Consider the following 20,520-nt stretch of genomic DNA (forward strand, 5'->3'; position numbering starts at 1 on the left):
CCCCCCCCCCCGGGCCACCCTGCAGGTCGGTCGTTCGTATTGCTCTCCGGCACTTGTGTCTTTCCTGCATGCTATGTAGATGTACGACATTGTAGATCGCAGCTTGTGCAAGGTACATACGAGATCGACCCCGCATTCCTCACATGAGGGCCAATAACAAGTACTCTGTAGTTGATCAGTTGTGGTACTAAGTTGAGTCCGTACCGGCCAATTCTGCTGGTGTCCGCTTTTGGTTGCATAAAGCGGCGATACCAACGTAACGTGTGGGAGAACCACATTTTGTTGTAATGGAAAAATCGCCGTGGGGATTGCTCGGAATTGCTAAAAATTCCCGGCCACCTGCCGGCGGGGGTAGCTGCCCAAGGTAGGTAGGTACACAGTGAGGTAAGTCATGTAGAGTTCGTATAAAAAAGTCCAGTGTCAAGAGTCACTTTGATCTACGTGGCTGAAGATGTACCTTCGTATCTTACTATATCGTTACAGAAGCCACAGGAAGGCGCCGAACAAACAAACCGCATATACCCGCATATCCAACGCCCCTCGCCCTCCTGCATTCTTCGTTCCATACATCGTCTTCGAGTATCCAAGAGTGCTCTCCCATATAGGTGTGCCATTTTTGTTTGGCAGCAGGTTGTCGGATCTATTTCCATCGAGGGTACCCAAGAAGGTGATGGTGACCGGTCCCGCCAGGTAAGAGGGGTTACCTTTTACATTTCTAGATGACGCTGCCCTGATGGTGCCCTTGATCTCGAGCGAGGCCGAGTTGTTGTCAAACCGACCGCTGACTGTCGTAAAGTCTGTAACTTGTAGGTTGGACGTAACCGACTTAAATGGTGGGTCTATAACTGACGCCGCATATTCACCCAGGATTGAGGTAGAGCATTGGCTGTAGTTAAAACGCAAACTGAAAGAAGGGTCAAGTGAGTCGTTTCTGTAGCCCGAGAAGGAGTAAGAGGAACCGGATACGTAGGTCGAGTTCAAATTCCATGAGGGGCGACCGGCCGGCTGATCATAGCGGTTGAGGCTGTAAGCTATTAGTTACATGTTTTTTTCTAGTACTTCGTACACCCTGTATAAGAACGGTGGCCGTAGAAGGCCGAGTTTATATATTGATACCATAAGGACATGGCAACTCTAAGGATAGGTGAAATAGAAAAGGAGGGGCTGCATTTAGCTAGATTGAGCACTTACTCGACTGATTCTATGTCCGTTATGTCATTGATTGGGCCATCCCAGTTGTTGTGAGAAGGGGTGAGGTTAAGGCTCTTATCCCAATAGCGAAGCGCAAAATTTACTTGATTTGGGCTGCGGGAGCCACGGCTGGACTTGAAGATGGAAAAGAGAGAATCATAGGACACCTCGACGGGGCCATCTGTAAATGTGTCGCACTCCTCATCGTCCATGAAGTCCTGTGGGTCAATCCGGATAACTGTGGTTCCATTGTAGTACCTGATAAGACGCGAGTTGGGACTTGACTACCACAAGGGGGGTTGGAGTTGGATGTGCAACACTTACGAGCCAGTCCACCGGTACAGGTAGTAAATAAGCCCAGTTATATTATCGGGTCGGAGGTTCGAGAACGGGTCTGGGTTGGCCGCGGAACCAAGCGCCACTGCTGCTGAGCACCAGATGGCGAACCACAGACGGACGAACATGTTTGTTGCTCGATGTGCAGTACTACGGTTACTGCTGTAGAGTAATCAATCAAACCTTGAAGACGCCTCGGGAGGGATGCGCCCTGATTTTAAGTAATTATGAATGGACAACCATGCTGGTGCCAAGTTACTACCTAATATTAGTTGCTAGGAACCCATGGAAACACGTTCCCACCGAAAAGGACGCCTATCGTAGATCGCGCCAGTGTTAGAGCTTTAGTTTTCCTTGGTACTGTACGGAGTACCTTATTAGATTTGTACTTGTATCCTTGCTAGAATAATACCAAGACTAGCACCCATTGTAGTATTGTGCGCAGCGCTTCGCTCGGGGTAATCACACCGACTATAGACTCTTGGCTCCAACAATGCTGCGACAGATGAATATGAGCCGCTTAATCCCACTCTTATTGACTTGGTAAATCTTGTATAAGAGATCTAACTTCTCAGGTATTCGGAGTATAGAGTTCTTATTGACTTGTACTAAACATTCATTTAGAGTACGCAATGCTTCAACACCATTCTAATCATTTGTCAACTCCATAGTGGTACAATAACTCCATATCATACATTTCTTCGAGAGGTCAAAGTCATAAGTATCCCTTCGCTGTGATATATACCACAGCCTACTGTAACTCCTATCTGGAATGAAAGCAAGAGCGCCAACCCAAATACCAAGTGCAAGATATTCCCCACCAACCATTGAAGCACCAAACACCAATGCTAATATATGCGTTGTTCCGATCCCTTACGCGGCAATACCCTCCCCTCTCGTCCCTGTCCCAGGAACTCTCGCACCAACCAACCCTCTCCTATTCCTCCCCATCCTCCCCCTCCCAAGCCAGTTCAACTTCAACCCCCTAGTCAGCTCCTCCATCTTCTTCTGAGCACTCTCATCACCACCACCGCCAACACCCACACTTGCAAGAACACTCATACACTGCAGCATCCTCCCAACGGTCTCAGTCAGCTGTTTACCAGAGTCCTCAACAGTTTTCTCTCGCTGACCGCGGGCATTTAGAGGGTAGCCCGAGGAGGGTGTGAATGGCCGTGGGAGGTTCGCGATTCCTAGGCCAGCTGCAGTGCTGGCATTAGAGAGGGATGATGGGTCCGAGCCGTACGATACGTTCGAGATCGCACGTGAGCGGTTGCCGCTGCCATCTCCGGAGGAGCCACCACCTAGAGTAGTGGACTGCGAGCTATAAGAGGCTAATGAAGGGTCAAGTGACATTGCTGTTGAGGGGCGACCAAATGAGTCGGGAGATGTGGAAAAAATATCAGTTGGGGGAAGAGCGAGAGATATTGACTCCAAGGAGAGCCGGGAAAATATTGTTTTGAGCGTTTCGAACCGGGGAAGAATCACGGTGTCTCGGTATGAAAGGAGGACTATTCGGCGAACTTCTAGGGCTTGGGAGGCGGGGATGTCGCCATTTGAAGAGGAGGGCAGCGCACCCCAGAAATCTCGCGCCGTTTCTGAGGACATCAAGGGGCCATGGCCGCTAAATTCGAGATCTAGGGGGAGGAAAACTGCCTGCATGTATGGCAGGATTGAGGTGAAGGTAAAGAGCCACATCTCCACCAGATGGGGGATAAGACGGTCATCTGGTGTTCGCCGTAGGGTGTTGTCTAGGGAACCAAATCCTGCGACAAGTAGCTCGCGGAGGTCCTCGACGATGATGTTCGGGGCTCGCTTGTGAATACAGCGTTGGATGTGAATACTAAATTGTCAGCAGGCCCTTGCAACTAAGATTGGGTACATACGTGACAAGACGGTTGAAATCCTCTACCGGTAACCGCAAATCCTCTCCCTCGAAGATAATAAGCAGCTTTGTCTTCAAAAAAGGCCAGGCATCATCCGCTGCCATATTATTGAGCCCGTACTTCCCAAGCTCCTGCGCTGTCTCGTTGCCATAAATACTACCTGGGTAAGCATACCCTGAACTCGTGGAGCTTAGATATGAGTTGGTTCCAGAGCCCAGACTAGATGGAGCGGGCCATTCATTGTTATTCTGATACGATAACTCACTCTCCCTTAATGCATCTGACTTCTCTTCCTTCTTCTTCTCTCTCAAAGCCCTCCCACCATGTCTCAGATCCAATCCACTCATGCTCTTTGCAAAACTCGTCGACGTAGGTGCTGGACTCGGAGGTAGGTTAAAGTTGTACAAACTACTCGGGGCGCTTGGATCCATTGGCCTGGAATTGCTGGCCGCCGAAGATAAAGGTAAATTATGGTCATCCTTGCTACTCAACTTGTGTTTTTGCCTGGACAAAAAGTTGTGTCGTTTTTCTTTCTCCTTTGAGGCTTCCTTTTCCGTAGGGGGGTTCTCAATAGCCCGGATGGTCGCCGACGAGGAATTGGCCATGCTATACATGCTGGATGTGGACGACATGTTATCTAATAAACTGTTGGTACTAAAATTCGCTCGTTGGAGGGAACCCAAGGTATAGGAGGCCATCTTACTGGGACTTGGCAATGCTCCGGCTCTGGCATCCTTGTCTTTACTTATACCTATCTTTCCTGGCCTAGAAAATAACTTGACCTTGCTCTTCTCTGTCTTGGGGGGCTTATCTTGATGCATCCGGTGCTCGTATTCCGCGGGAGGCAGTCCAGGAGAGGAGACCGGAGACCTAGGAAACACGATGTTGGCCGCTGTCTGCGCCGCGCTTTGGTTGCCACCAGCAAGCAGCCCATTATGATATACTTGCCCCCCAAAACCGCTCTCTCTCGGCGCGGATGCTTCTGTCAGACTTAGCACAGGCGGGCTCACCGGACCTCGACTAGGTCTCCGGCTGCCAGAACCATTCGAGCTCGAATCGTTATGAGGCGCCGGAACGGTCTGTGATCTCTGTCGATTATGCGTTTGGTGCTGCATAGCAGCTTGTGCTGCAATTTGGCTGGCAGTCAACCCCGTATTTATATTCGCCATGTTGCTTAAGTTCGAAGTCGCCGCCGTAGGCAGAAACGGCTCGAACAAGCCTTGGGTCTGCGAATGTTTCCTGCCGTGTCCGCGATGGGAATGGGAATCGCTATTACCAGTCGCAGATTTGCCCGCACTGATTAACGGCGATGCATTTCTCAGCGGCAGGTCCGTACGAGGACTATGTGTTGATTGCGCTGGCGGCGTCGGACGAGAGAAGTTCTGGAGACTGGCTGTGCCAGTGTTCGTGAGTGTGTTTGGGCGAGGGACACCGACGGGCACATGCGCATTCTGGTGTTGCTGTGACTGCGCTCGCGGCTTCGAGACCGGGAGAGTGAGGCGCGTGGAGTCGTCGGAATCGGAGGAAAGATCTGTAGACGTTCGTGTTCCTGCTGCCAACGAGGTCGCTGTCGCTGTCGCTGAAGCTGAAGCTGAAGCCGAAGCTGCTGCTGCTTGGGACTGCGATGGGGGAACCACGGGCGAGAAGCTCCCTGCGGTTCTTCCTTTTAGCCCTGTCGATTGCGACATGACCGTGGTTGCAGCGCTGTGACTTGTCACTTGTAACTTATGAATGCATAAAATGGCACCGCCAGCAGCAAGTGGAGGGGATGTTTCACATAACTCGCATAGAGCTGCCAAGTTCCAACTCGTGAGTCGCCTGGTGACGATTTGTCCCAGAACGAGAAATAGAGAAGGTCGAGATATGTAAGAACTGTAACTTATGGGTCAGGTATGTGTAGAGTACCAAGTATTATGGAATGGAAGGATTGGGACTGCGGCTATTGGCACTGGAACTGGACCTGGGAACTAATGGTTGGTCTCACCGTGGCGCCGAGCAAATATATGTAACGACGTCAATGACAAAATGTCTTGCCTCTATCTTTGACGCCCTCCATCCTTCATCCTTCACCCTCCCTCCCTCTCTTCACCGCACCACATCCCCTGAAAGAGTGTCCCCAAAGCCAATCTCAACCTCGTAACCATGGCAGCCCCAGAATCACTATCTTCTACTTCAAATGGATCGGCCCAAGTCGTAGCTTTAACAGCAACCTACAAATCCCCCACCAATGAAGCCTTCACTCTTGCACACGAAGTCCCCGCCCTAGCATCTGACAAGGTCAGCGAGAAGACAGCATACCTCAGCGCGTTGCGCAAAGCAACCGCCGTGCTACAGGAGCAGGTTAATAAGGAGCTCACGGCGCGCATGGAGGAGGATAAGGCGCGTGTAGGCGGGCCAACAAATGGAGTGTCAAATACGGTTTTAAATATAGACGAGGCTGAGGAGGAGGATAATTATGGAGAGGAGGTAGCTGAGGAGGAGGGTTGAATCAGAATCAGTTATGACCAGGAATCTATGGATGTGAATTTGGATTTGGATTTGGATTTGGATTCGATATACTATGGGATGGTGTGATGCTGTGGTATATACACCTATCCTCTAAGGCAAAACTCCAGCGCTATGTGAAGCCAAACCAAAACGCGGTAAACTACATCCTACAATATCGACATGAAATGGTATTCATCGCCTCCACGATCCCGATCGCAGGGAATCCATCCCACGGCTCCCTGTGGAACGTCCGCCTCTATTCAAGCACCCATAATGCACAACCTCATTATCTGGCAGTACGGAAAGAACGCTCCCACCTAGTCGTTTATGACAGACACCACACACTCGCTCTTCCGGAACAAATACTCCTCTGTTCCTGCCGCCCTTCCCACCTGGCATGCCATCACCTAATAGTAAGCCAGATTGTGCGCTTACAACTTCGGTCTTGCGCAACCCGGCAACGATACGGGATTCGTTAACGGTGGAATTTGCTGCGCGGATACGTCCACGGAAATAAGACTCCAGCTCCGCCACAGGCAATGTAGCAGGGATAAGACTAAGGGTCGAGGACGCTGAAAGCCTCGATCCATGTTTGGAAAGCAAGTCCAATGCAGGTGGCCAGTTTGGAGAATGTGGCGGCGGCGGTTTTAAGTAGAGGGAGAGAAGGGTATGATAAATCGAGGGTTGAGTATCATCGGAGCCCGAGGTAGAATCCTGGCCGTGTTGCTGCGGCGGGGCATCAGATGAGGACTGGAGATGGACATGGTTGCAATATCTAGAACAGCTATGTTAATATGTGTGTGGGAAAGGGGAAAAGAATACATACTCCTCTGCCTTTTCGAAATCTTGCAGCTTGAAAACGTAAATTTCCAGTGCCTGTTTGTGTTGGCCCATGTTGCTGAAAACAACAACCAGAGCTTCATAAAAATCAGGATCTAGATATAGGTTAGTTACCAGAATACTAATAAGATTACAGGGTGACCTACCATCCTTAGGGATATTGCTAAAGACCCGATAAAGAGCATACTGCTTGCTGGAACGCATGAACAAGATCAATTTCTCCATTCCTTCCTTCCAGTCCTCCGATTCTCTATCTTGCCTGGCCTTCAGCTGATTCAGATATTCAGAAACAAGTAAGTTATGGAACTCTGGAGTAAGGTCGTTGAGCTCGTGGATTATGTGTTCTAGATACTTGACGGCGAGTTTCATATCGATGCCCTGGAGGAAATTCACAACTTTGTCCCTTGGCAGCGTCTCAGCATTCTCGGTATCCGCGAGGAACACTTCCATCCCAAGGTCCGGGTTAGCTCTTAGTGGCCACTCCGCGAACTCAAGAATAAGATCGATCATCTCCGGTGGTAAATTTTGTAAATATCCAACTGTTCGCTGCGGACCATGCAAGGTAGGCGACTTTTCATCCTCTTCCTCGGCCATGCCAAACTTTTTCAACAGCTCCAATGCTGGTCGATGCAATTTCTTGCCGTGGAAGAAGTCAACAAGATCATTATATCTTCTGTTCTCCAGCAGCTTGTCATTGACGACATCAGGATCGCAAAAATTGGGGATACGGAATAGTGCTCCTACTAGCTGGGGACGAACTAGCATATTCGACCTAAACAGGGTCGTATCAATAAGCTTCGCTGTGTCTCGTAGCTTTTGCTCTCTGTCTTTGTCTGCATCTGATACCGGCGAGACAAGAAAAGATTCAAAGGAGGGCTCAGATGATACCTCTCCGTTCTGGTCAATCTTATTTTTCTCTTGGGGTATTAGTTTGCCTGTTTCGGCGTCTATCCACCTTTTCATTCGATTCCGAGCATCGACGAGGAACGCGTTGAGCTCAACAGCCGCTTTTTCAAGGTCCTTGCCCTCAAGTGGCCTATCTTCGGCAGGTTTTGTTTTGATGCTTGTCGTATCACTTCCATCACCACCATCCAGACCCATAAATGACCGTACGGAGGACGTGTCAGAGTGGGCCTTGTGGTGATCTTTGAGTAGTTTGTGTACCCCAGCCGGTTTTGGGGAACCCACAGTATCCTGCCCGCCCTTTCCAATGGAAGCGGCATCGCCATTTACACCTTCGCTCCCCTCTTCATTGTTGGTGTCCGATTCGGATTGTTTATCTTCGATAATCGAAAGATCGCCTGCGATTGCTCTGGGATATAACCGGATGACCCTTTCAGGCGGCGCTTGCACATCCTCTGCGAGAAATATATCAATGGCATCTCGGTATTTCCTTTGGTCAAAGAGTACCTGCGCCTTTTGAATCTTGGTCTCTCGAAGTCTCTCTGCCTTGTTATGCAGTAATGCGTCTTCTAGCATGTTGAGGATGCTAATCGCTTCGTCGTAGAGTTTCTTTTCCACAAGTTCATCTACTTGTGAATCATAGTCTGTGGACATCATACGCCAAATACATCGATCGCTGGCAACATGAAACCCCTTTCCAGCGTGTGCGAGGCTGACATTTGGGGGAGGCAAATGTAGCTGACTAGCATTTGGTAACGCAATAGTCTGTAGAAGGGACAGCGTTTCCGGATTTCTAATCTCCAGGGCCCCTTTAGAAGGTGCCTGGAGAGCCAAAATATACGGATATGAGTAACCTATTGAATCTGGTGCTATTTGCCACGGGACTTGTCGTTTATTCATTGGTTTACCCTCCGACGTGATGAATAGGGAGTTGATGTCCTTCGTTAGGAGCATTTCACCATCAGCCAGTTTCGTAGCCAGAGGTTTTGGCATATATCCTCCCAAGCCCATATAGCCCATACTCGCTGAACTGACGCCACCGAAACGACCTCCCTGAGCACTCGACGCGCCACCAATCGGCCCTGGCCCAACAATATCTTCCACCTCTTCGCTCAAGACATCAACAATCACGTAGCCGGAGTTCATACCACAAATTATTTTGGTCGCGGACGCCCAGGTGAGCGTTCGAATTGATTCAGCCAGGGTGATCTCCACAACGTCCGGCTCTAACTCGGATTCATGCCATGACCATAGTAATAATCTCCTCTTAACAGCCACTCCTAACCTCGATATGATTTCCGGTATCCCTGTAGCAGAGTCCTTTACAATATTCGACGTGACCGCAAAAGTCGTGGCATTTTTAGTCTTCGGCAGCTGCTCTTGTAGTTCATACGAGTGTAGGTCATGTATCGAGATGTGGTAATTCGATAAAGATATGAGGACATTGGCAACCTTTATAATCGCAAGCTGCTCAATAGCGCGGGGAGAGAACTTTTCGACCTCGCGCAGAAGATCGACTGGCTTAGGAGCGGAAGAGGAGCTGGGTCGCGAAGCTGGTTTGTCGGGCTTAGTAGTTCCATTCTGGCTCTCGCGCGCCTCAGGGACCTGGTTGATGCGATATATGCGCAAGCTGCCGCTATTCAATCCGACAATGAGTCGGTCATCTATGTTGCATCAGCATCAGCCTCATCCTCCTTTGTCTTTGATTTCAACAGACCGTATGCCAGTATTGATTCGATTTTGGATTTATCCCGCTGGCGGAGCTCAACAATAGGTCGAGCCGTGAAGACGGAGAGCATGGCGGCGATGTGCCAGCCTCAATAAGCTGGGTGCCCGGGGTCTGCGAATATCTCATCGAACCCGAGATCTCATGAGGTTGATATTTCGTTGCCTCTGTGGCATTCTTCGTTCATGCGCGCATGATGATGGCATGCAGTCGGCGTACAGTATACAAAGCGCAATGTCCATCCCCTGCGACAGGCACTGCAGTGCATCAAGGCCACTGGCTTGCCGAGGCCTTCTAGCCTTGCTCGCCTTGTCCGCCTGACATCAGTCTTCCGGCGACTCATACAAAGTACACAACAACAACACCATTACAATTCTACACCCGCTGCACGGATCAAGTCAAGTTACAGCTATTAGATGCTAGGAAAGAGATGAATGCCATGCTATCCATTTATGCTTGCGTGCAAAGGTTGCTGTTACGAGTATGCTTTTAATTCGCTAGCATGATATTATGGACATTGGTCGCGTGAATTCGAACTCATTCGGTGTATGAAGGGCTCTAGCAAGTGTTTAAGCGGGTTCTATGGCGAGCGCCCTTCTTATATTATTAGTCTATCAAGTGCTTATATCTCCTATATTTCCATTTGATAGAGAACTACATCGTGTCATTGTCCCTTCTCCCAGTTCAAACCCTACATGCCTACGTACCTTATATGGTACCAGTTTGCACGCTTGTCGCAGATGAGGGCCCGTTCACCATTACAATACTTCCGATCGCGAATCATTTGTACCGCTTCAAGACCAGAGCAGACTCAGTAGCCGGCAGCTTGGAAAGGGTTGAGACGTGGCTGAAAGGAACCCCTTCGACTTTTCGAGCTATTGGTGTTTCGCAAATTCTCGATATTAGCAACATTGCAGTCGATACTTTGTGGTGCTGCTACATGTATTATTTTGATCAATCCAGCAGAACAATGGTCTAAAACCCTGCATCTCGCAACTCTTCGGATCCTTAGCTAGTTGACGGGTGGCTTTGGAGGCGTTCAAACCTCTGAAGAGGCCAAGAAACACGTGTTGTTCAATGCAGACATCCCGCTTACATGGAAGTAGTCAAAAGTTACAAGTCCAAGGCGAAGAGAGCGGCATACGAAGCCGTATTTCCCACGCTCTAGTGAAGAAGGCGGTGTAACACATTAACTATCGAAGAGCATGGTTGAACAGATTGTACTACCTACGTACGCAAGGCACAAGAAGCTCCTATCACAACATCCCTCCTAGCTTATCATCTATAAGTACCAAGACTATTTAAGGTTTATCCTGGCCGGTTACACGAATCAATGCAGGGGATATTGACCGCTGGACCTCCAGGACCTGAAGGTATTTTTCATGAGGCAAGCTAAAAATCTCAAGCCAGTCCCGTACGCCACCAAACAATTCATATCAACTCCTCTCCTCTCGAGCTTCGAGAAGTGCCCAAGCTCCAACTGTGACGCGTAACCCAGCCATCTTTAGCTCCAATAGATTTAGAAACGCATTGAACAAACTCTCGTCCATCCCGATAGTCTCTCAATTTTCAAGTGCTTCAAATACTAGAAGAACCAAGTGATGCTAGATACTAGATACAGCCATTTCGAGTTTTACTCTCTTTCTGATTGATTTACTACGTACCAGCGCTGAATACGGTATGCCTGACGCGAATTTAAAGTTCCGAAACACCAGTGTGGCGCGGTGCGGCACAGTTTCGTAATTTCGGCCCCTGTTCTATTCAGCTATAATACTATACGAAAGTACCGAAACCATTGGAGAACTTATTAGCCCCATCGTCTTTCAGCACCCAACCTGACCCAAGACATGGAAAATGGGGACCACAGAGTTGCACAAACACAGCCCTCAGTGGGGTCCAGACTCCAGACCCCAGAGGGCGGTCTGGTCGAACACTACCAAGTACCCAAGGAAGGAATGCAGAGAGCAGGTCCAAAGCGAAGCCACCTACAATTAGATTTTACTGGTACAAGGATATTTCCACGTATGTTGCCAACACATCCATACCATATAGCACATAGCACATCCATTCAAAAAGGGTTCCATGGATATTGGTCGCGAGCTGACGCTGTCCGAGTCTGTCTGAGTCGCAGCGCACGGCGTCGTACCGGCTGACTGCACAGCAAGCCATAAAGGTATGCAGCACGCCTCCTTCACACGTTGCTTGGTAGAATGTCCCTGGACCCCACGTTTCGTTGATTTATTCCTTTTGCACTAATCACGCTCGTTCTTATATATCTTATATATATACATCCTCCAGTACAACCTTCCTTTTAGCCAAGAAGCGAAAGTGGCATCAGAAGTCCATTTTCAAATATCATTCTTGAAAACTCGAGCCACTGCTCTGTCTCCATCAACATGACGAAATGCCTTCGTAAGTCTTGTTGTTTCCAATCGCGACAACATCTCTCCTATTGGGATAACTGACTGAAAAATCCAACAGCCCTCACTGATCCGGACAACCTATGGTCCTTCTGCCCTTCGACCCCAGCAGCTGTTCTCTTCACTGCCTTGTTTGGAATTACCACCGTGGTACACACGTTCCAAGCCAGCAAGTTTCGTGCCACCTTCTGCTGGACTATTATCATGGGCGGGGCCTGGGAAACAATTTCGTTCGCTATCCGCATCATTTCCATTCGAAATCCCACTTCCCAAGGACCCTATACACCATGGTTTCTCCTTTTCCTGCTAGCGCCCCTGTGGATCAATGCATTTGATTATATGCTACTCGGCCGCATGGTATTCCAATACCTGCCAAACCAGAAGCTGCTGGGAATCCGAGCAAAGAGAATGGCTCTATTATTTGTGGTCCTGGATGTTGCGTACGTGCTGTCCCTTCCGTCATCCTTTTTTTAATCTACCATCGTCTAACTTCATCTAAGTTCCTTCATAATCCAAATCGGAGGCGGTATTATGGTAACCAGCAAGAACGAAAATACCAAGAAAATGGGCCTACATATCTACACCGGCGGCCTCGTGCTCCAGGAGGCTTTCATCCTCTTCTTCCTATACCTCGTAGTCACTTTCCAACGCCGCCTCAAAAAGGAAGCAACACTTGAGGAAAGACGCGATGCCAAAAGGCTACTTCTCTTCCTGTACATTACTCTAACATTGATCTCCGTAAGTCCCCTATCTCCTTGGCTTGGCCAAAAATTAGCTAATATTTCAATCCAAAAGTTGCGTGTCATCTACCGCATCCTCGAATTCGCAGACTATAATAGCGCCCTCACGAAGGAATTGTGGTTCAAAGAAGCGTATCAGTACGGGCTCGATGCCGCTCCTATGTTCCTTGCTCTGATCGCTGGGAATATCCTTCATGTTGGAACGGTTATCCCTGGTAATAAGAACAAGTTTATCCCCATCCCTGGACGTCCGGTTGAGTTGAATAATAAAGTGGGCAATGGCTACAATGGTAGCAGCGAGGGAGTTGTTTATAATCATGCATGAAAGCGGGGTTTTGCGATAGGCGATTGTTGAATTTGTAGCCTGTGCTAGAATAGATGGGGAACTGGAGTATATCGATCTGTCAGGCTGGAATTGCTTCTTTGTTGAGTTGGAGTTAATAATGACCGGATGCAACATATTACTTGTGTCAAGCGTATATACCATTTTAGTTCCATCAAATGCTATCACACTTTGCAGTGGAGTTTGCAACAGAAATAAAGGCCGTGGGTTTGCTAGGGTCTACTAACTAGTTTCCTAAACCTAGGACCACATAATTACAGATAATTGAGGGTGAACCCTTTGCATATTTTTGGGCCGTAAACTAATATTCTGTACTATATATATTTATTACTTATTCTTATCCACAGGCATTTTTATGTGCAAAGAAACATAGATTTTTGTTCGAGGAAAACACAACAGGTCAATAGGTAGGTATAGAAGATTGAGGGGTTCAATATAAATCACTCAAGTTAAAGGGTCCAGGGCAGTGGCTAAAGCAGAGCTGATCTCATACGTGTCTAATGGTATAGAGGCTACCAAAAGAGGGGAGCCAAACACATAACCGTGACAATTCTTAATTCTTACGAAATAAGGTAAGAAACTACAAACAATTGTTAATAATGCAGGAAACTCTAAGGGGTAACAAGAATTGTCTTAACTTATTATACGTAGGTACTATTTGAATATTATATAATTAGAATGAAACTAAAGATGGAACTTAGAAAGATTAAGAATACTCTGTCATATAATTTGTCGGAAACAAGAACCATAGTCTCCAATGATTCTTGCAGCTGAGGTATTCTTATGTAGAGCATTGCTAAATCGAGGCTGTGCTGTATTTTGAATTCATGCGGACAAGTATGTTACTGAGATCTAGCTGTTCGTGTAAAGTGGATCTCAAATGTGCGATACATCTCCGTGTCTTGTTTTTTTCTAACCAATAAAACATACATAAAATTCTAAGTAGTTCAATCATCATGAAAATGTCTTTTATCATCTATCCCAACCCGGTGTAACCTTAAACTAACGCTCCCCTCCCTCCAACGCTCAGCAGCGCAGCCTTCTGTTCAGGACTAATCCTCACATCCGGCAAAGCCCTCTCCCCCTTTCCGTTTGGTGCTTGCAAGAATCCAATTCCAGACAGATACGCAAGATATTTGCCCAAGATTTCCGCATCAACGAAGCCTCCGGAGGATAAGTCTTCATCAGTGAACTTCGCGTCGGATTTAAGAGCCTTGGCGGCGTTGATATCGCACATTTCTGGTGCGATTGTATCCGCAGGAAGATCGGTTGTAGCGAAGTGGTAGAGTGGCATTCTGAGGAGGTTCTGTTAGCTGACAACTTACTCTTAGAGGGCGGAGTTGGTGTTAGAGGGTGACGTACAAGGCATGCTGCTCCCTCCCGTCATCAGCGGTGGCATAATCCTCCAGCTTCTTCTTCCACACGGAATAGTCTACCTCCGGAACATCATATCCGTATGTCTGTAAAGTCGACAAATATTGGCTAAAGGTCAATCGAGGGTGGCTCGTGACTTGCGATACTCCAAGAGGTGTCTTTGGTGGGCTCAAAGCGGATGCAACAACCACTCTCGCAACGTGGTTGACAGGAGTTGCGTTGACTGTGTTTTCGATTTTGGGTCGGCATCCAAGCTGTACGCAGCCCTTTGCCATACGGATCAGAAAGTCGTCGGTGTTGGTAATCCCAGTAGCCTTGTCCCCGGTAACATAGCCAGGTCGAACAATTGTGCCACGGAGACCTCGGGCACCCGCTGCTCGGACGAGATATTCGGCTACCCATTTGGACTGGCCATATCCCGTCCCAAGCCCAGTGGCGCTTCCGGATAGATCATCGTCCTCTGACACACCGCAGCCACCTTTGGCTACAGACTCTTGTGAAAGTTTAACAAAGTATGGAGTGTCAAGCACTGAGGTGGATGATACAAATGACAACTGTTTTGGCATTCCCGTTGCACATAGAGCGAGAATATCAAGTGTTCCTTGGACGTTAGCAGGTTTAAGATTGGAGTATGGATAAACCCAGTGAACAAGAGCACCATTGTGGATTACGACGTTGACTTCTTGAGCGAGTTTATTCCAAGTGGTTTCCGAGAGTCCCATCCGGGGTTCACCCAGGTTACCAGTCACGCAGGTAATTCGAGAGGCCCAGGCGGGATCCCAGACCCCGTACGCCTGACATGTTTGTACAACCCGATTGAGTGCTGTGGAAGGGTCTACTGCCCTGACGTGGGCAATGACTTTAATCGGTGGTGAACTTCGGGTTAGGAGGTCTCGAAGAAGGTACGATCCTAGGAATCCTGTAGCCCCTGTGAGGAAGACTGTGATTTGTGTAGTGGGTTCAATCGCGGAATCCACAGATGGGAAGCTTGCTGGTAGGTTTGCCAGGAGCGCTTTAGCATCTGCAGCATAGTCCTCGACGGTATCTATTTGGCCATTTGCTGCCGCATCGGTAGACGAGCTTCGCCTGTCAACTTGAGCAGCAAAGCTCTTGAGGGTTGGGTTTTGGAAAATGACGCTCATATTTATATGGATCTTGGGCCATTTTCGGTTCGCCTTGAAAAGCATTTGCTGTGCCAGGATACTGTGGCCTCCAATATCAAAGAATGAGTCGTCCGGACCAATGGCTCTCTCATCAATTGTTGATATCAAAGAGCCCCAGATACTTGCAACTTCCTTCTCGGTGGCGGATAATTCAGAGAAGTCGGAAGCAGGACGTGCTGCTGCAAGCTGTGCTGCATCTGGGAAAGGGAGTGCAGGTTTGTCTTTCTTGCCGTTGGGATTCAGTGGGAATTTCTCGAGTGGGATTATGACTTCGGGAATGGCGTATGATGGAAGCTTTGTCTTCAAATATCGCTTGACATCTTCTCCAAGAGGCCAGAACCGACGCAGTCGACCTTGGATGCCATCACCGTCCGAGGTGTCATCTTTCAAACCATTCAACTCTAACCAAGTCGCCCACTTCTGCATATCGGGGACAATGTAGCTGACCAATGTCTGTTCTTCGTCTTTGTTCCTCCGTACGAGAGTAACATTATCCAATACCATCTCATGGTCGGAAAGGTATTTGTCAATCTCACCAAGTTCGATTCTGAACCCGCGGATTTTCACTTGGTCATCTGCGCGACCAACACATTCAACGTCCCCGGTTGGGGTATATCGTCCCAGGTCTCCGGATCTATACATGCGATCTCTTGGGCCCTTGTAAAACTCTCTCCATGGCTCTTCGGCTATCGACTTGGCAATTTTCTTGTCTTCCTCGACCCATTTAGAATTATCCACGAACCAGCTATCAACGAATTTGGTCTTTGTGAGCTCATCATTTCCAAGGTACCCTTCGGCCAGGCCAGCGGCTCTGATGTAGATCTCCCCAATCTCACCAACATCGCATATGTGATTCCGGTTTTCTCGGTTAACAATCAACAGTTGTACATCCTTCATTCCTTTACCAGCAGGAATAATGTTGCCCATCTTTTCCAGGCACTCTGGATCTGAAGCGCGGCTAGGGATCTCATAATAACTAACTGCCCTCTGGCTCTCCGTGGTACCATACATATTGTTTATGTAGACATTGGGTGCCAATCTTTGCAACGATTTGCAGTCTCTTTTGATGAGGATGTCTCCCACAAAGAATGCATGATGTAGCTTTGGGAATTCGGCACTGGCACCACCTACCAGGATCTGGCCCATAGCAGGTGTCAAGTGAGTTACGGTGGCGCCATGCTCTCGCATCCATTCAGCCAATCTCTCATGCTGGATATCGTCCTTGGCGGGGACTAGAAGCTGTGCACCTAAGAAAAGAGGTGTAAAGATGTCTCGTTGAATAGGATCATGTGCGATTCCACTCAGCATTGTAAATTTGTCATCCTTCGTTAGGTGGAATCTCTCAGCCATCCAGTCGAAGTAATAAGCAAGTGAAAAATGTCGACCGCGAACGCCTTTTGGGCGTCCTTCGGATCCTGATGTAAAAGAGAGAGTTGGCACTGAATCAGGCCCAACAACGATGCCGGGGCCTTTGCTCTTCAACGATGCCTGCTCTTCGAAGACATCTTTCCCATTGATGCAACCACCCACAAGGGTGCCGTCGTCTTTGAGTTCCAGCCCAGGAACCTCAGTCCGCAAGTCAAGATTCTCCTTGATGAAAGTTCGGACTTTCTCCGTAAGTTCGCCAGCTTCTGTTGTTGCTTTGTCAATAATAACCAGAGCTCGTGGTCGTGCAACATCTAGATAGATATTTTGGCGGTCAGGTGGATAAGAGGGATCGATGACGGAAAATGTAGCTCCAGCCTTCAGGATCCCCATGACTGTAACCACTAGGTCTACCCCTCGATAACTATAAGACATGACAACTTCTCCCCGTTGAATACCGGACTGCACCAAGTGGTGAGCCAAGATATTCGAAGCCTCATTGATTTGGCGGTAAGTGAACTCTCGTCTTGGTGATGATGCAGACGCTGGCTCGACCACACATAGTCTATCGGGATGGGCTTCAGCATTTGCTGCAAATATATCTTGGATAGCTCCACGGAATGCAGACCAGTGAAGATCAGCAGTGGGATCAGGAAGGTCAGGCTTTGTCGAAGCCATGGTGACAGTTTGGTGGAGGTTGAGGCCAAGGAAAGGATGGAGCAATATTGAGTACGAGTAAGGTTGCTCTTCTCTGGACCACCGGATTGATATGATATTAGAAAATTGAGGATATTGAAGACGTTGAAACTATGATCGTAGGGATTGAAAGTGGAGGATTGTGTATGACTCGACGAACGAGGTTCACTGCACTATAAACGAATGCGAAAATCCTTGTCCAATTGGGCTATACCTCGTACGAGTATTGGTATTGTGCCAATACTGTGATAGTATGAAATATAGAATATATATGATGCTGGAAAACTATAAAGTATATCCTAAGACAGCTGCCGTTGTGTTTCGCAGGATTAGTACCTGCTGGTTCAATGACCTTCGAGTATGGACAATATATTTTCTATTAGTTCAGCCTTGGACGTTGGAAAATTGTTGTGCCGTCATCGGACAATCACATGATCCATCAGGGGTAATCCACGTGACTTTGCGGTACTTGATCGACCTCAATAGGATAGGTATCCTTGTAATCGCGAACATCGTCAGAACTGGCGTGTCGAGTTTATACTGAACGACGTTGTCCTCGCCTTGTACTAGGTACCTCGTTGTGTTTTTCATTCTATGGTCGACGGTTCTGGGACCCCTCTTCGTTATTTCTTTCCCTCTTCTTCCTCGGCGTCGCCCACATTCGTTACTCTGATGGGAAAGACATTTTGGGCCACAAGTACAATACAAGAACGATAATATCTACTTCGAGCTTTCTCCAAGCCCTGCACGCGGCCCCCTTCGAGTAGAGTTGTGCACTCGCCAAAATATTGATGCCATCAAATTGACGCCCTGCTCAAGGCCGTCGCTGACTTGCCACCGATCTAATCGTCGTCGAACCTATCCAAAATGCCAGTCCAGCGAATTTTCTTCGGCTGGCCGGTGCCTGCAATGCCACCACGAAGGATAGCAGTCCTCCTAGGCTCCATCGCTCTGTTCGCAGTCATCACGCTCGTATTCACGCTGCCGAATTCGATACCCTCAGGCCCATCACTGGGCAGGTTCACAGACCACAAAATCTCCCTTCCGAAGCTTCCCAAGACCTTCTCATCACCGAGCATCCTCTCCCCCTTCCGAGTAGCGGCACACCCACCCCCAGTGCTAAAGAATACCACGAGTGGCGACTCAAAGTGGTATAGCAATTGGAACTGGCTGAGTCCTTTTTCGTCTTCCGTTACCCTGGATGAAAATCGCTCACTCCTCCCACCTCTCAACGAACGGCCTCCGATTTATACCTACTACGACCACACACAGAAAAAGGCCGCGGACCTAAAGGCTGCTGATAACGCTCTTCTCCTTACCTGGAGGCGGGCTTGGTGGGCACAAGGGTTTCAACCTATCATCCTCAGCCCCGCCGAAGCCCTGAACAATCCATTGTATGCAGAGCTGCAGACGTTAGAGCTGGATAGCACCCTGAAGGTCGAGCTATCGAGATGGCTTGCGTGGGAGAATATGGGAACTGGAATACTTTGTAACTACCTTGTATTTCCGATGGGTGCCCAGGAGGATCATCTGCTATCCTTCCTGCGCCGAGGGAAATACCCCAAATTGACAAGGTTCGAAAATCTGGGTCACGGTATATTTGTTGGATCCAAGGCCGAGATTACCGCGGCCGTGAAGACCGCCCTGGACAACCCAGAGCTGAAGACTGCGAAAGACTTCATTAGCACTGTCCCTAAAGAAACCTTTCAGGTCGATCCTCACCACGAATCTGTCGCCTACTACGACCCGGTTGTGGTGAAAAACAAATACCCAAAGATTGACGAAGCTATATCGAAGGGCGCAAATGGGCTAGAGATCCTAAACAAACTCATTATCTCCCATCTACATGGCACCTGGCGGAATAGGTTTTCCAAAGGTATTGCCGTACTTAAGCCGGAACCTGACCACATGTCCGCAGCTATCGAGCCGGCATTCACATTGGCAGAGTTCCTAGCCCAATGCCCCGAGTCACCAATGCCATCGTCTTGCCCTCCGAACCGCCCAAAATGTAGCCCATGCATGGCCTCTACCCCGCTGAAAATCTCTACACCCCCAACATATAGGAATACCTCGGAACTCTATACGATCGGCACTGTTCCACATCCGTTCACCATGGCAGTTCTAAGTTCATTCCGCGATAATATCGACGTACCTTGGATCCGACGAGAATCGTCGCGCGATCCGTGGATCACAGCACTCACAAAAGAGGTCTCAGGAACCGGAGTATCATCCGCTCCGCGTATTATAAAATTCAAAGAAGCAGTTGCAAGTGAACATGGAACTTTCCATACCCTCTGGTTGACGGCGGAGAAGGAGGTCCCACAAGATCTGGATTGGCGTTTCGGCTTCACCATCCCTCGGAATGCCACGGACACTGGCAAATCGGAGACTCCTGTCCCCGGCCCCGAGCGAAGACCCCAGCCTAAACCCGACCCAAAGAATGGACCGGTAGCTAATCCAGATGATGTGAAGAAAGAGCGGGAACTTCTGAAACGTGCAAAGGACTTTGGACAAGCCAGAACGCCTGCCGAAGAAAAGCTTCGGGGTGCGATTGAGGCGTGGAATTTGGCTGATACGGAGGCTTGGAGATTCGCCCGAGCGTTCTTGGCAAGGTCCCGTGTAGAGCGGTTGAAGTGGGAGGAAGAGGAGAAGCACTATGTGGGAGGCGCGGGCGCTGAAAGGGGGAAGAGCTCGGGGTGGGGGAGGTGGTTTGATGACTGAGTGGGAAAACAAAAGGTCGGCCTTTTCTCTCACAGCATCATCTCTCCTCCTGGCATCGAGGGAAATATATATATTTGGGTTTGGCATTGGAGTTATAGATGGGTCTCATTGTCTGGCTTTTGGGTCTTGAATGTAACTGTAGGGCGACTGTAATAATAGATTTTAAAGACATGAACTCTTAGCCAGGTTCTTGGACAACAAAGTGTATGTGTGATAAGAGGTTAGTGGTTCTATGAGATGATCAGATACGCTTCCCTCTTCGGTCCTAGGGAATATTCCCCAAAAGGTAAATGCTAATAGGATATTGAAATCCAACTCTTCCGGGTAAG

General features: G+C 48.6%; 7 protein-coding genes across 7 annotated transcripts; 3 read left to right on the forward strand and 4 right to left on the reverse strand.

The window, feature by feature from the left end:
* Positions 1-477: 477 nt before the first annotated feature.
* Positions 478-1,655, reverse strand: BP5553_00246 (uncharacterized protein; the record flags this gene model as incomplete). The annotated part of the gene is made up of 3 exons (XM_032008869.1): positions 478-1,024; positions 1,192-1,449; positions 1,516-1,655. The coding sequence occupies 3 exons, from the start codon at positions 1,653-1,655 to the stop codon at positions 478-480; spliced, it is 945 nt and encodes a 314-aa protein (XP_031872923.1).
* A 745-nt stretch (positions 1,656-2,400) lies between these two features.
* On the reverse strand, positions 2,401-5,101 carry BP5553_00247 (Uncharacterized protein; the record flags this gene model as incomplete). The annotated part of the gene is made up of 2 exons (XM_032008870.1): positions 2,401-3,370; positions 3,414-5,101. 2 exons carry the CDS (start codon positions 5,099-5,101, stop codon positions 2,401-2,403), a joined length of 2,658 nt encoding a protein of 885 aa, XP_031872924.1.
* A 454-nt stretch (positions 5,102-5,555) lies between these two features.
* On the forward strand, positions 5,556-5,900 carry BP5553_00248 (Uncharacterized protein; the record flags this gene model as incomplete). The annotated part of the gene is made up of 1 exon (XM_032008871.1): positions 5,556-5,900. One exon carries the CDS (start codon positions 5,556-5,558, stop codon positions 5,898-5,900), a length of 345 nt encoding a protein of 114 aa, XP_031872925.1.
* A 192-nt stretch (positions 5,901-6,092) lies between these two features.
* On the reverse strand, positions 6,093-9,442 carry BP5553_00249 (uncharacterized protein; the record flags this gene model as incomplete). The annotated part of the gene is made up of 4 exons (XM_032008872.1): positions 6,093-6,675; positions 6,727-6,835; positions 6,887-9,307; positions 9,361-9,442. 4 exons carry the CDS (start codon positions 9,440-9,442, stop codon positions 6,093-6,095), a joined length of 3,195 nt encoding a protein of 1,064 aa, XP_031872926.1.
* A 2,323-nt stretch (positions 9,443-11,765) lies between these two features.
* Positions 11,766-12,854, forward strand: BP5553_00250 (Uncharacterized protein; the record flags this gene model as incomplete). The annotated part of the gene is made up of 4 exons (XM_032008873.1): positions 11,766-11,781; positions 11,851-12,229; positions 12,290-12,527; positions 12,585-12,854. 4 exons carry the CDS (start codon positions 11,766-11,768, stop codon positions 12,852-12,854), a joined length of 903 nt encoding a protein of 300 aa, XP_031872927.1.
* A 1,015-nt stretch (positions 12,855-13,869) lies between these two features.
* Positions 13,870-17,452, reverse strand: BP5553_00251 (L-aminoadipate-semialdehyde dehydrogenase; the record flags this gene model as incomplete). Its single annotated transcript, XM_032008874.1, has 2 exons — positions 13,870-14,167; positions 14,235-17,452. The coding sequence occupies 2 exons, from the start codon at positions 17,450-17,452 to the stop codon at positions 13,870-13,872; spliced, it is 3,516 nt and encodes a 1,171-aa protein (XP_031872928.1).
* An 885-nt stretch (positions 17,453-18,337) lies between these two features.
* Positions 18,338-20,191, forward strand: BP5553_00252 (Uncharacterized protein; the record flags this gene model as incomplete). Its single annotated transcript, XM_032008875.1, has 1 exon — positions 18,338-20,191. One exon carries the CDS (start codon positions 18,338-18,340, stop codon positions 20,189-20,191), a length of 1,854 nt encoding a protein of 617 aa, XP_031872929.1.
* Between the last annotated feature and the right edge of the window lie 329 nt (positions 20,192-20,520).

The sequence above is a fragment of the Venustampulla echinocandica genome, assembly GCF_003357145.1.
Source record: "Venustampulla echinocandica strain BP 5553 chromosome Unknown scaffold_0, whole genome shotgun sequence".
In the NCBI taxonomy this organism is placed as follows: domain Eukaryota; kingdom Fungi; phylum Ascomycota; class Leotiomycetes; order Helotiales; family Pleuroascaceae; genus Venustampulla; species Venustampulla echinocandica.